This window comes from Coloeus monedula, assembly GCF_965178545.1.
Source record: "Coloeus monedula genome assembly, chromosome: 6".
NCBI lineage: Eukaryota > Metazoa > Chordata > Aves > Passeriformes > Corvidae > Coloeus > Coloeus monedula.
Genome location: NC_138786.1, coordinates 26,560,472 through 26,575,140, shown reverse-complemented (window position 1 = coordinate 26,575,140; position 14,669 = coordinate 26,560,472). Strand labels below are relative to the sequence as shown.

At 42.0% G+C, this 14,669-nt stretch overlaps 1 protein-coding gene and 1 long non-coding RNA gene across 3 annotated transcripts; one reads left to right on the top strand and one right to left on the bottom strand.

Annotated features, from left to right (window-relative positions):
• Positions 1-211: 211 nt before the first annotated feature.
• Positions 212-11,555, top strand: EXD1 (exonuclease 3'-5' domain containing 1; the record flags this gene model as incomplete). Its single annotated transcript, XM_082283453.1, is given in 6 exon segments — positions 212-264; positions 266-284; positions 2,708-2,728; positions 2,731-2,844; positions 6,407-6,586; positions 11,403-11,555. Coding segments are annotated over 6 exon segments (540 nt in total), but the record flags the coding sequence as incomplete, so codon positions are not given.
• Positions 11,556-11,559: 4 nt separating this feature from the next.
• On the bottom strand, positions 11,560-14,547 carry LOC309574215. Of its 2 annotated transcripts, XR_014226500.1 has the most exons (4): positions 14,392-14,547; positions 13,786-13,951; positions 12,326-12,422; positions 11,560-12,174 (listed from the first exon to the last, which is right to left on the bottom strand). It is a non-coding gene; the product is annotated as an uncharacterized lncRNA (long non-coding RNA). The 2 variants fall into 2 exon arrangements; XR_014226499.1 differs by having other exon boundaries at positions 11,560-12,422.
• Between the last annotated feature and the right edge of the window lie 122 nt (positions 14,548-14,669).

The window sequence follows — 14,669 nt, the reverse complement described above, 5'->3', positions numbered from 1 at the left end:
TTCCCTAGGCAAGCCTAGAAATTAGGGTGCACTCTTTTTTTAGTGCACGTAATATTTTAAATGGAAATCTTTTTTCTTTCATTGTGCATCATAATGACAAAAAGTAATGCTGCAGCTCACTTTTAAACAGCCAGGTTTTTTGTCAGATAACAGAGTTGGGGTCACGCTCTAGACTGTAGGCATTTAAATCAGACAGTTCATGCTTCAAGTCATGCATGGCTGCCAATGTGTCTCAGACTGTCTCTTTCACCAGTACAGTGTCCTTCAGTGTCTTGGATACACAGGTACCCTTCAAATATTCTGGCTGGGAACAAAAATTTAACCAAGACAAACTTCAGGGCATTCTCTCAGAGAAGGTCAACATTGCTAGAATGCGACAGTTGTTCAACAAAGTAAATGTTGTGGCTTTGTTCTAGCTAGAAAGAAACCACAGGCAAGGCTGATAGTGTTAGTCAGAACCTTGTGTAGACCCATTTTAAAAGGTAGCTACTGTCTAATAATAGCAGCAGGTTTAATGTGTGGGGTTTTTAAGATGTATTAACTGATCTTGATCAAACTCAGAACAACCTGAGGCTACTGTGACTTAAGCAGGAGCCAGGTCAGTTTGTGCTTTATGTTCTTTGTTCTTTCTGCCCCTTGCACAAGCATAGAAACAGATTCAGATACAGGCATCCTGCACTGGGAAGCATCTGCTGGTAAAAGCTGGTAAAATGAGGGAACGGACCAAGTTATCAAAAAATCTGATTTTGCTGGTGCTGGCCCTGGTGGTGTGGTGGTTAATGTGTAACTAACAGGAGAATTAAGAGCCTTTAGAGAGAGAAGAAAGTAACATAATGGCTATGATCCTTCATAATGGGCATGGATATGTCATACATAGTTATGTATGACTTGTCCTTGCATATATACTAACTTTTCATGTCATAGATATGACTGCCTGTAGTAACTCCTCAAAGCCCTAACCTGGGCTATGTAGTAAGCTTTTTATGACACAGGTTTCTCTCAGTTACTTTCTAATCCTAGTTTGGCCTTTTGCCCTTAAAAATTATGTTATTTCATTACAGATCAAATATCAGTCAGTGTTAAGTCCTGACTGTATGAAAAAGATAGAGCTGAAAATTCCCACCAGCAGTCCCAAAGGTACTGGCTAGAACATGTAACTGAAACAGTGGAAATAATTAACCAGAACTACGCACCCTAGGATCCAAGGTACACAGAACTGCACTCGTTGTTCTGTTGTCTCCGTGTGAGCTGCCATGCCTGCTTTCCTCGCACTGGTAGTTCTCTAGGCGGAGATTCAATTATTCTGATTCCTTGGCCTGAATCCTACTTCTAATGGACGTAAGTGACCGACGTAGTCTGATCTCAGGTAGCCCGTAGTGTACCTGACACTGGGGAATTAAGCTGTCTTGTCTTCTATTCTGTACTGCTGGAAAAATAACTGGGAGGTACTTCTGAGCAAATTCTCACAGCTGCTTTTTGTGAAGCACTTCCTAGAGACAGCTTCTCAGTGTTGTTAAAACGGGAACAGGCTGAATGTACAAGTGACACTCTGCAAAAAAAATGAAGCAATGGAATTAAGAACTCTGGTTTACATGGAATCCTGCCTGCATAATTTGAAAAATGTTATCCCTGGTTTTGGCCAGTTGCTGCAACAGTTCGTTCCTTACAATAAGTAAACTGATATAATTAAGACACCATTTAGAGTGTAGCAGTGTTCTGATGTTCACTGTCTTCCCTACTGATGTTCTTATAATAACTTAAGAATCACCAGTTGAAGTAGCTTTTGATAAAGTTTGTGGAAGTTTGATACTGCTATTTCACATTTTACTTCCTTGGGGGCAGGGGTTGTGTCCATGTTGGGCTGCAACAGTCTAAAAAGCTGCATAGTGAGCAGGCAACTGGCTGTTGTCAGTGCTTACATCCCTAACCTTTTGGGCATCCTCACACTCTGAAACCCCTGCCTGTTGTAAAATGTTGGTTGCATATCTGTGTACTACCAAAATAAATACTGCAATTATTCCTAAAGGTGTGTGCTGAAAAAAATACAGAAAATTTGACAGCTTGAGACTTTCCATGAGACAGAAGTCCATGAGTCTATGAGTTAAGATTTAACCATAAAATGCACAAGTGAAGAACTCACTGCTGCTATCTGATTCCACAGATCAATGCAAACAGGTAAAAAGGATGAAACCAGAAACAGAAACAAGCAAACACCATGCCATGCAGTTGCTGCTGGAGGCTGTTTCCTGCTTTCCTTCTGGCTCTGTGTGCTGTCAAAGATGAGTCTTACTGGCAAAATCAGGTTATAGGCAAAAGGTTTATGACAACTTACCTATTTTTTCACTATGTTCTCCTTATATTCCATCATTATTTTAGGTTTTGGATAAAAGGCAAAACCATAAGTATCCTGGGAAAGTATCACCGCATGTTTACTCTATTCTGATACCAAGAGTACTGGGCTAGAAAGAGCCATAGACAACTACAACATAAAACTCATATAAGTAATTCTTAAAACTTAATCTACCCCTTTACATAACAGCTTTAAGGAGTCAGATTGCTAGCTCTGCAACTGCATGCAGTCAGAATGATGATTAATTTGCTTGTAGCACACTTTACTCCTAATATGCAACACCATTGTCAAACCTCCACATTCTTTGCCTTGGATTAATGGACATTGGTCATGGCATATTGATCCCTTCCATCACAGGTTGCTGATGCTCTGCAACTGTTCTGCAGTTTTCAGTGACAACTGGTGGCTTCCTTCTGCATCATGTCTGCACATTACAGGTGAAGATACCTTCCAAGTGGGATGCCATCATGAAGTGCAGACAGCTGGTAACTTCAGTGAATGATTCAGTGAGGCACCTTCTGAAGACTCAGCTGTGAGCTGTCCTTTGGCTATCTTGAGATGTTAATGTGAGGGTTTTTTTTTTTTTTTAAGAGCAGGGCAGTAAGCAGTGATTAAATTGCTGTAGTTAAGGCCATTTTGTAACACTGCCTTGGGAGACAGGTGCAAGCATTAGTTGGCATCAGTGCTTATGCTGGTATTTCCTAATAGCTCATTTGAAATTCAGGTTTTGAAGAACCTTAAAGATTGTACAATACAGGATATATATATAACGCGGGTGGGAAAATGTTCTGGATATCTTAATATTTTTGACTAATTCTAAAACCTAGTTTTGACAGAGCAAATTGCTTAAAATGAATCCTGAGTCAAATGGGGAAAAGGGGAACTTTTACTGACAGCACTATTAGAATGAAAAAGTTCTTGTGCAGTTCAGCAACCAAACCATCATTCTCTATTTTTCTTGGTTTTGTTAATCTTTCAGATGGGGACAAGCATGGGAAAACTTGATGGGCCAAGAACTTCTAAGATCCAGGGAACATAAGCTTGATTAAATAGACTATTTCATATGGAAGGGACCTACAATGAGCATCTAATCCAACTGCCTGACCAGTTCAGGGCTGGCCAAGTTAAAGCCTGGTATTAAGGGCATTGTCCAAATGCCTCTTAAAAACTGACAGCTTGGGGCATTGACCACCTCTCTAGGAAGCTTGTTCCAGTGTTTGGCCACCCTCTCAGCCAAGAAATGCTCCCTAATATCCAGACTAAACCTTCTCTGACGCAGCTTTGAACCATTCCCATGTGTCCTGTCACTGGATACCAGGGAGAAGAGCTCAGCACCTTCTTCTCCACTGATCAGCTGGTGATGCTGTGTTTGATGCCCCCCAAGATGCCAGGGCACACTGCTGACTCCCATTGAGCCTGCTGCCAACCAGGTCCCTGACTGCAGGGCTGCTTTCTAGCCACTTTCCCAATATATACTTGTGTCCAGTGTTATTCCATCCTAGATGCAGAATCTGGCATTTCAACGTGGAAAATTTCATCCCATTAATGGTAGCCCAATGCTCCAATCTATGTAGATCCCTCTCCAAGGCCTCTTGTTCCTAAAGAATCAGCAACACCTCCCAGTTTGGTACCATCAGCAAGCTTGCCAATGGTGCCTTCAACTCCTGCATGCAGATTGTTGATAAATATACTGAACAGAACAGGCTCTGGAACTGAACCACGAGGAATACCAATGGTATTCCTCAACTGTTCCCAGTTGCCAGCCAGATAGATGTAGCTCCATTCATTAGAACCCTTTGAGCTCTGTCCTTTGGCCAGTTCTTTACCCAGAGCACCATGGACTTATCCCACAGTTGGGCAACTTGTCCAGAACGATACTCTGAGGGACAGTATCAAAAGCCTTACTAAAATCCAGAAAGAACGTGACCAGCAGGACCAGGGCAGTGATTGTCCCCCTGTACTCAGCATTGGTGAGGCCATGCCTTGAACCCTGTGCCCAGTTTTGGGCCCCTCACTATGACAAGGACATTGAGGTGCTGGAGCATGTCCAGAGAAAGTCAACAGAGCTGGTGAAGGCTCTGGAGCACAAGTCCTATGAGGAGCAGCTGAGGAAGCTGGGGTTGTTTAGTATGAAGAAAAGGAGGCTCAGAAGGGACTTTATTGCTCTCTACAAGTATCTGAAATGAGGTTGTAGTGAGGTGGGGAATGGTTTCTTTTCTCTGGTAACAAGCAACAGGACAAGAGGAAAAGGCCTCAAGTTGTGCCAGAGGAGGTTTAGATTGGATATGAGGAAAAGTTACTTCACTGAAAGGGAAGCACTGGAACAGGTTGCCCAGGAAAGTGGTGTAGTCACCATCCCTAAAGGTATTTAGAAGATGTGTGGATGTGGCACTTAGGGATGTGGTTTAGTGGTGGACTTGGCAGTGCTGGCTTAACAGTTGGACTCGATGATAACTGAGATTTTTCTAAGATAAATTATACTATGGTTCTATCCTTTTGCTGGGATTTTTTAATCATGTCACCTTGCTTTTTTGTGCTGGGGAGGGGTTGAGGTGGGGTGAGAAGACTTCCCAAGAACCTATTAAATAAGGGTACTAGATACTTAATGAGACCTCACTACACAGGCAAGACTTTTTACTGAATAGGAACAATCTCTTTCCTACAAGAGCATTTTTTCTTCCTTCATTCTGGTATTGTAACTTCTTCAGTAAATACATGTGGGCTTGCACTGCCTGTTCATAGACTTCAAATCTTTCTCAAAAGCCGGGATTAAATGTTATTTGATATTGCTATAAAAGCTACTCAGTGAAACCTCTAATTTGAACACAGCTTTATTTTTATCTAAGTTTTAGAATTCCAATAGTGTCTCTCAAAATTTCTGTTTTGAGAATTCTGATGGCAAATCTAAGCCAAATGACAACATGCCTTCCTTAGTTTACCAGACCAAATCATCCCATTGCCCTGAAGACTAAAAGTGGAAAATGACTGTGTAATGTGCATGCAGTAAGTATACGAGTGTAAACCACTCTGTAGTGACAGTTTTGCCCAGGGTATCATGGTCATGCTGTTTAACTGGGGCTTATTTTCATGTTCTCCTGGTTTCATTTATGATTGCTGATGATGTTTCTATCTCTAGCTGCTTCCCCAACTCCCTTCACAGAAGTTATTTTTGCCTTTAGATCTTTTATTTCAGCTCTTAGGAATCCAACCTAGTTTCAGAGATAGATGAGAGAGAACCTAGCATTAAATGCTGGAATAGGTGTGTGGTGGTTTTTGGTTTGTGTTTTTGTTGGCTGGGTTTTTTGCTGTTTTTTTCCTTTAGGAAGCAATCCCTCCTTCCAAACTTCTGCTTCTCTAACCACCACAGGCTTGTACACAGATGGCCTTAGAAACTGAAAACATTCAGTTGCACAGAAAATAAAGATCAACATCAGGAAATACGTTGTGAACTGCAGAAGTCTATGATGAAAAGCTTTCTTAAATTTTTATCAACTTGAATAACTGTCCTGGGACAGAGCACATTTTCTTCTTAGTAACTGGTACAGTGCTGTGATTCCTGGATTCTGTATGAGAATAGTGCTGACAACACACTGATGGTTTGGCTGCTACTCACTAGTGCTTACCCTAAGCCAAGGGCTTTTCGGTTTCCCATGCTCTGCCATGAGGAGCTGCAGAAAAAAGTGGGAGAGAGCATGGCCAGGACAGGTGATCCAAACTGGCCAAAGGGATGTTCCATACCACAGAATGCCATGCCCAGTATTTAAACCAGAGGAGTTACCTGGTAGAGAGCTGATTGCTGCTCAATGATGGAATATTGTGCATCACTTTTTCTCTTGGATTTTATTTCTCTTTCTCCCTTATCACTACTATATTATTAGCTCTTTTTTAAAAAAAATATTAAACTATTCTATCTCAACCCACAAGGTTTGTCTTTTCTTTCCAATTCTCCTCCCTACCATGATAGGGGTTGAGGGGAGTGACCTCTGCATGGTATTTAATTTGTGGCTGGGATTAAACCACAACAATAACTATTTTCATTTGCACTGGGATACACAGGAGAATCCTGACATATGGTTCTTGAGACCCTTCCTAGCTTCCCTGCTTAAAGCATTTGTCCTGAAGGCTATGTACCTTCTGCTGCTCCACTCATCTCTAATGGATAACTTGATGCCTGACCTAACAGCTTATTTAAATGCTTATTGGACTGGGTCTGGAGATCACCATGTGAGTGCAAAGGTAGGTATATCTTTGCTTATTTCTCTGGTTAGTGATTGGATCTAAGGCTCTAATGGATAAACTCTGGAGGACCAAGTCACAGCAGCTTCCTTTTCTGCAGCTGTACACCCTGCTTTATGCTACATACCTTGTTTCCCATGTGCAGCAGCAGAAGTGATGGTGTCTGTATCTCCTTAGCTCCATTTCCTGTTAGTTCAGCGGCAGAACCCACGCCACGTTTGCCTTGTGGATAGTGAGTTGCAGCTCTTAAGGCATGAGCACAGTCACCTGTGCCTTCTGTTCACTCTCCTCAGAGATGAGAACCACTGGGCTCAATAGGGGCTGTGTACATGTGAGGATATGAGGAGCAACAGGCAGATGTAAAGTGCTGGTATGTGCAGCTGACAGAGTTGCTTTGTTTTGGTAAGTGTTTGGTCCCCATATCTTGTTCTATTTTTCTCCTATCAACTTCACTGCTGAGCTGGTTTGCATATGCTGTCTGTTTCTGAATAATGTTTGTTGACCAAAGATATTTATTTCTCTAAAAGTGTCACTGAGTTATACGGGTCCTACTCATTTATTCTCACATTTGTTATCTTAAAAAAAACAGTGAAGAATCGAGTAAAGTAACATTTTTCATCTTTGGTTACATAGAACTAGTAGTAGTGCATGCTCAGGTACCTTGGAGTGGCTGGATGGTGGACACTTCTGTAATTGCTTGTTAATTTTTACAGCAGAAAGTGGAGGAAATGAGATTATTGGTGAAAGAGCTTGACTTATTGCACTACTGGAAAGAACAGGTCCATGCAAACCAAACAACCAGTGGTATTGGTGTGGTCTTTGTCTGATCAATGAAATAACCTTGTGAGGGCTTGCACTAACCATGTAAGATATTGTTGGTATTAAATTTGGGTGAAAAGTGTATGGTCAAACATCCTCATTCATCAGAAAGAGACCGAACTAACATGATTAAATTGTTTTAGTGCCTCATGTTTGCAGTTGTGAATGTCTTGAAGTATTTATTAGGAGAAGAGAATGCAGTTCTATCTTCATGAAAAAAATTTTTATTTTTCTTTGCCCTGGTTTACAAAGCCTTGAAGCACAGACTTAAATTTTTTGGGAATTACTTAAGGGCTCAGAGCAGTAAATCCCATTATTGAGGATTTAGGAGTAGATTAGATAATCCCAAGAGGTCATAGTTGCTTCACAGATATAAGAGGGGAGGTTATATGTGGAAACCTTTTCTCTTTAGAGGAAAGCTGCCAAAAAAAGAAGGTTATTCCTAGGTCATGGAAAAAAATTAGCTTGACATATGAATTTCCAATGTGAAATGCATGCAAAAGTAGGTATGGCACAAGGGAAAAGAACAGTTTGTTAAAGGGAAGAGAATACAAATTCTGGTTTGTATTGGGCTATTTGTAGAATTTTTAAAGTGGTTCTCAGCTTGCTGAAGACAACCCTTTTGTAAATCCATTTATTCCATAAGATTAGCCAAGGAGTTAATTTGATCCTGAGTATTTCAAATGGTATTTTGAAGATCTATTTGATATCTCATCTGGTTGTCATACTTCCTGCATTCTAAAGCAGTTGCCTTCTGAAGTAACCACTTTAGAAATCTAGTATGGGTAGTAAAAGTAGCCATTTTCACTGTCATTTCACTGATAATAATTTTCTGTTGTTTCTATATCTTGTGAGTAGATCACATGAATAAAAGTTTCTTCTACTTTATTTGAAATCTGCTTGCAATACATGTTTAAACTCCAAATGTGGAGTGTGATTTAGTTAAATCTTGTCTGTTACTTCAGTTTTCTTCACTCAGTAAGTAAACAAAGTTATCTTTGAGGGAATCCTTTTCAAGGTGATGAGTTCAGCTAAATCCATTCTAAGACAAAAAGGAAAACCAAACCCTTTGTTTGTGCAATTACAGGTTTTCTAGCTGTCTGTATTAATTCCTTGAATCAAAAAGCCTTAATTCAGATCTGATTCTCAGAATGGTCAAAGTACTTATCCACATACCCACTCCCATTTATTGTAGTGCTTTTTCATGTTTATGTAGAAGTTTATTTACCACTAAAATCTGTTATGCCTTCATGCACTTCATGGAGCAACAGTTGAAAGTCACCTGGAAAATGCTTTTACTGGACTATTTTACTTTTTACATTGACCAGTTACAATTTACACTTGTGCCCCACCTTGGGCCCTTGGTGAACAGCAGTCTGGTGTGATGAGCTTGACTTCGTTTGTTGGAGCCAGTCTCAAACAACAGCAACACTGGAATTCCTGCACTTGATGACTGTGTTCTCCAGATGTGATCTGGTGCAGCTCCAACACTACTTCAGCAGAAGTAAGGGATCTCCTTGGATTCCAAAGTACATACCCATGCCAGGGAAACATTTTGGAAACCTCAAATATGTTATCTACTATCCTGTCTCTGTGCTGGAGAACTGGAAGAGAGGCCTCTGTTGCTGAAGCAGGACTGCAGCAAAGCCAAATAAATGCTCTAGGGCCATAAAGGTACCTTGCACTACTTTAGCTGCTAAATGGGAAGGGGGACTGAACAGGAACCATCTGTGGTACATCAAGCCTTTACTTGAAAGTTGTGGGAGTGAAAGTCACTAGGAAAGAGAGTCTCCAAGTTACCGTGGGCTCTTTGATTTACAGGCACTTGGAGGATATGACCAGATCTGGAAACCAACTAACTTCCATCACTCCAGGTAAGGAAGCATCTTCTGGGTCCTTGTCTATTCTTTTTTTAGGTCTTGGATTGTGCTGAATGAGCAGAACCACCAGGTCTTCAGGCTTCTGACAAAGGGAACTTTTCTTATGCAGACACGCCTTCTATTGTGCCTCTGGGCTACAGAGGTGTTTGAGTACATGCTACCTTACTAGAGCAACGAACAGAGCAGTGCTTCCCTGGCCTGCTCGTTTCCTCTGGTCTTACTGAGTGATGTCACACAGAAGAATGCTTTTTTTTTCCTTCTCCCAATCTGCCAAACTTATGACACTCCCTTGTAAACGATACTTGCAAAACAAGTACACAGATACAGCTTCAATCATGAGACTTCATTAAACATGGAGTACTGAAGCTGGATGGAATACTGAGCCACACCCCTTCCCATCTCTAGCTGTCACATGTTGAACCTTAGCTCCTGGATCAGCATTTACAACATTGAACTTCAGCTTGGACTCGCATGGAAGCATTTACCTAATCTGTCTTGGCTCACTGCTAAATCTACTTCATAATACCAATGGCTTTTGTGTATAATAAGGTATTGGGGTATACTTGGTGGAAAAGATGATTTAGCTTTCCAGTTGGAGGATGCCTGTGAATTGAATAATGCTAAGTAACAACCAGTAATGTTGACTAATGACCACTGGGGCAGTTACCTACTCTCATTCTCTTGTCTAGTCAGGGTATGCAACCGCTGGAAGCAGATTAGGAGCATACTCTCTTTTTTCTCCTCTTAGAAATAGCAGCAAGGAAAAGTGAATATGCATTATCATGGAGTAAAAGCCAATACTGTTCACTTGACCTTATGGATCACTTTATCCACTGAGAGCTGAGGAAAGACAAGTGTGAAGAAGAGAAGGCTGATGAATATAATTGTCAATTGTCACCACCCTTTCTTTGGCTCTGTATGCCCAATCTCTGCAGTCAATTTGCCACATGCACCTTTTCTTTCTTAGTGGTAAGTTTCTATACCCTCTATCAGGCCTCCATTGGTGGCAAAATACCAGAATCACTTTCTGACTAAATGCACAGCTCCTGCTAGGGTCAGATCATCCTTGTGGTCTTCAACATATTCAGGAGTGCTTGATTTCAGACTTATGCATAATTGCATGTGCCTGTAGTCTGATTTACTAGCAACAGTAAAGTATTGCCAGTGGTTCACAACATTCGTGTTGATGTAGTACTTGCAGAAGAGAATTAAGAAGAAAATAGAGAAAAAAATAATAAAAAGGAAGGAAATAAAAAGAAAGGCATCTCATTGGTCCTGGTATTTTTGGAAAGGTATGTTGACACTTTCTGTGGTTTCCTGTGTTATCACCTGCAAGTGGTAGTTGAGTCTTCTCAATGGTGGATGCTCCCTCCTAAAGTAAAGGGAGGATGTTCCCTGACTTTTTACCCACAAACCAGATGCAAAGCAGTGACCTCTGATCCTCAGTGCTTCATTATCAAAACCCTCAGCTTCCCTCTTCCGTGTCTTTCAGAAACTGATAATCTTCCATAGTGCTGAGGGGGAGGAGCGAACACAAACTTCCCACCCTGAAAGTCTTGGCAGTTTCCTGCATTTTCAGTGTAACTGTCTGCCAGCACTAATTGTTCTTGTGGATGCACACACTTAGGAAAATGTGTTTCTGTTTCTCTGCAGCTCTGTCACTAGAAAAGAACTAGTAAAGGAGCTATGTGTGCTACCTTTTTAACCCTCCTTGTGGATTCATATTGACAGTTGTTACGTACTTGGAAATGCAGACGTGTTCTCTTGTTTAGGACTTAAATTCAAAGAAGCAAATGCAGCCTAGGAACCCATCGGTGTAGGGAAGCAAATACTTTCCTAGAAGTGCAGAGTCCTCTTGTTTAAGAGGTGACAGTTCACATGCAGAGCTCTGGTACCACAGGGGAGCTGCACACCCATGTGCAGCACAGTTGATATCCCCTGTGCACTCCTGGTAAAGCCGCACTAGATAAAGTGCTGTGCTGTATACGATAGCAGAAGGATTGGTGCGTTCCATTGGCTAATTACAGCGGGAGCTCATCCCTGGTTCTAACAAAAGTATAGTATGTGTTTTCGTAAGTATTGATTTGATTTCTTTTCTGGTTCTTTTTCCTTATTAGCCCATTTGCATGGAGCTGCCAGAGGAGCAGTGTCAGCTGGCAGACATCCAGAAGCTGAGAAGGAAGAAAGCAATAGAAGACTACAAAATGAATGAGGATGGGCTTTTGATCAAACCATGGAATTTAATAGAAAGGAACAATCCACAGAAGGATGGAAACTACAGAGATGATGGGTATTGCTTTCCCACAAAAAATAGCAGAGTCCCAAATCACATCCTCCAACAGTCAAGGATGTACTTTGTCAAAGCAGAGCTTGAAAATCAAATTTACACGGTAAAATCTGTGGAAGGACCTTAAACTGACCTTAGGCAGACTGTATAAATTTAATTTCTGACACAGGTGACTTGATGAGCTTAGGCTGGGTGTTTGGAGACATCTAAGTGAAAAAAGGGACTATTCCCCTTGCAGAGGTGTCAAACAAAAGCTCCTGGCTTTACAATGACAGGTACTTCAACATTCCATTTTTGAATGGAAATAATGGTGGTCTGTCTTTTGGAGCAAGCTCCTGCTATGTCTGACTGTTCTTCTCTAGGTCTATTTTTGAGATCCATTTTTTCCAAGAGCTATTTTTGATTTTAAAAGAGTGACTTTCTTGCATTGTTATCAGACCACTGTTAAACTGCATTGGTTCTTTTGTTACCTGTTGCAGTTATGTAAAATTCTCATTAGAACCGTTTGCTGCTGAAAGTTGCAGACCACCACCACCACTGTTTGCCAGCGCTGCCGCATCCAACTTGTGTGGATAAGGCTGTAACACCACTCTGCTGTGTGTCTATAGACAAAGTGTGTGGAAATAGCAGTTTAGGAGGTGTAGAGCAGTCCTTCCCCAAGCAAAATAAGGTATTAAGGCAAACTACTATTCTACCACAGGACAAAATTAAGGTAGGCCATGCCTGAGTCTTGGAACAAGTTTTCTAACATACCGATGAACACTGATGAACGTAGAACAGGGAAGAATGGAAAAGGTCAAAGGTCACTGTGCCAACCAGACTGCAGTCCAAGAAGAATCTGGGCATCAGGCTGCAAAGGTGGGAATAATGACACCAGGTTGGAAGGGATGTGACATCTGCACATGTGTACATGCCAATACCTGTTTGAGTTGGTTTTCTTTGGATGTAAATTGGTGTGACTGTGTTTATGATGTATCTGCACATTTTAAAAACTGGTTTTAGGGGAAACATGTTGGTTTTCTGGTGTGTTGGGTTTTTTTACCTCTCCCCATAAAGTACTATACCAGCAGTATTTAATTAAGTCTTTCTTTGAAACTATAGGTCGGACTTGATCACTTCTCAGAGTGACAGAAAAACAGTCAAGGTTTTCTCTTTGTCATTTAACTGAAGCAGGATTTTTCCAAGCAGTGATGGGCTATCACAGATCAGTGGGGTACAATGTGGAACACACAGGCTCTTCTGTCAGAGACAGATCAAGAGCACTTAGCTTATATTTCCACAACCAGAATCATCTAGGTCCATCCAGTCCTATTACCAGACAGAAAATGATGATACCTCAGATAATGGAAGGAGGGAGGGAAGAGGAGCTGCGATATGAAGGCACCAAGTCCGGATATAGAAGAGTGGTACGGAATGTCTCTACAGGATACAAAGTAATTGCTGAGGCCACCCTTCTTGGTAAGAGACTGAGCTGCTTTCTCAGCCTCTTCCCAGGACTAAATCTCTGACTGGAATGGCATTATCATGGAATAAGGATTTCCAAGAGGGACTTCACAGTCTAATTGCATCTATGCCACTATAATGATTCAAGTAGCAAAACTTTCTTGGGCAAATATGGGTGCAGCTTTCCCTTTGGTTCTCTTTTGGGAATGACATAAAGAAAAGAAATATGTTGGAATGGAGTCATCGCTCACTGATGCATGAGACTGAAAGTTACTATTTTCTTAAAGAAGAAAAAAGAGTAGTTTTTTTTTTTTTTTAATGGTCCATCAGCCATAATGATGCTGCTCAGGGCCAGCTCAAAGTGTGGTACTAAGATGTAACCAAATCACGCACGCTTCCCCAACATGCAACTCCTGTTGCATGTTCCCCAACATGCAACTCCAAAACGCAACTCCTGTTTGTAGTCAGAGATACAGTTACCATCACTAGTTAAGGACAACTCTAGTGAAGTTTTACTGGGGCAGTAGCAATGGTCTTATTTTTATTTCCTAGTAACTGTGTGTGGTGGTTTAAGCTCAGCTGGCAACTAAGCACCATGAAGCTGTTCCCTCCTGTTCTGCCCCAGTGGAATGGGGCAGAGAATCAAAAGTAAAACTCGTAGGTTAAGAACAGTTTAACAATCGAAAACAAAGTAAAATATAGTAGTAAATAGTAAGAATGATAAAAAGGGAAAGAAAAACAAACAAGTGATGCACAATACAATTGCTCACCCCATGCTGACCAATGCCAGATCCCCTTCCTGAATCCAGATCGGCCTCACTTCCAGGTAGCTCCCCTCAGTTATGCTGGGCATAATGTTCTGTGGTATGGAATAGCCCTTTGGTCAGTTCGGGTCAGCTGTCCTGGCTGTGAACCCTCCCACGATTGTTTTTCCTCCTTAGTGGCAGAGAATGAGACACAATAAAAAAGTCCTTGACTTAGGATAAACACGACTTAGCAAAACTCAGAACATCAGGTTTTTATTCTAAATGCAAAACTCAGCACTGTCCCAGCTATTCAGAAATTAACACCATCCCAGCCAAAACAAGGACACTGGTACCTACTGAGCGCTGGACTGACACAGCTTAGTCATGAAATACAGATTTTTATCGCTATGCAGTAGGTGATTTGGATTAATCATCCATTTAAGGATTTGCTGTTAGTGTACTAGTTAATGGGTTTTGGAAGGCAGCGGTGCTGAACAGCTGATGGCCACACCGTATTTACACTCCAAAGCATCTTCGCAATTCACACTCAGGCCTATTTCGTCCAGAGCTCCTCTGATGCAACTCTTAGTGCATGACAAAGCGAAAGCAGTAGAACTCACGCAGCCTCACCAAATTCCCCCATGTGTTAACCCTGACAGCACCCCGGTTCCAGCTCCGCCAGCCCCTCTCCGCTCTCATCGGCTGCGGGGGCTGCCAGGCCGGCACAGGCTGCCTGGCTGCCGTGGGCAGCCTCCGCGACACCCACACACCCACGCCCCCGGGCCCGGGGCCCCGAGCGGGTCCCGGCCCGCCCCGCGCCCCCCACGGCGCCTCAAGGGCGAGCGCGCGTCACTTCCGGGACGCACCCGCCTCCCCGCGCCTGCATCGCGAGACCCCGCCCCGCCTCG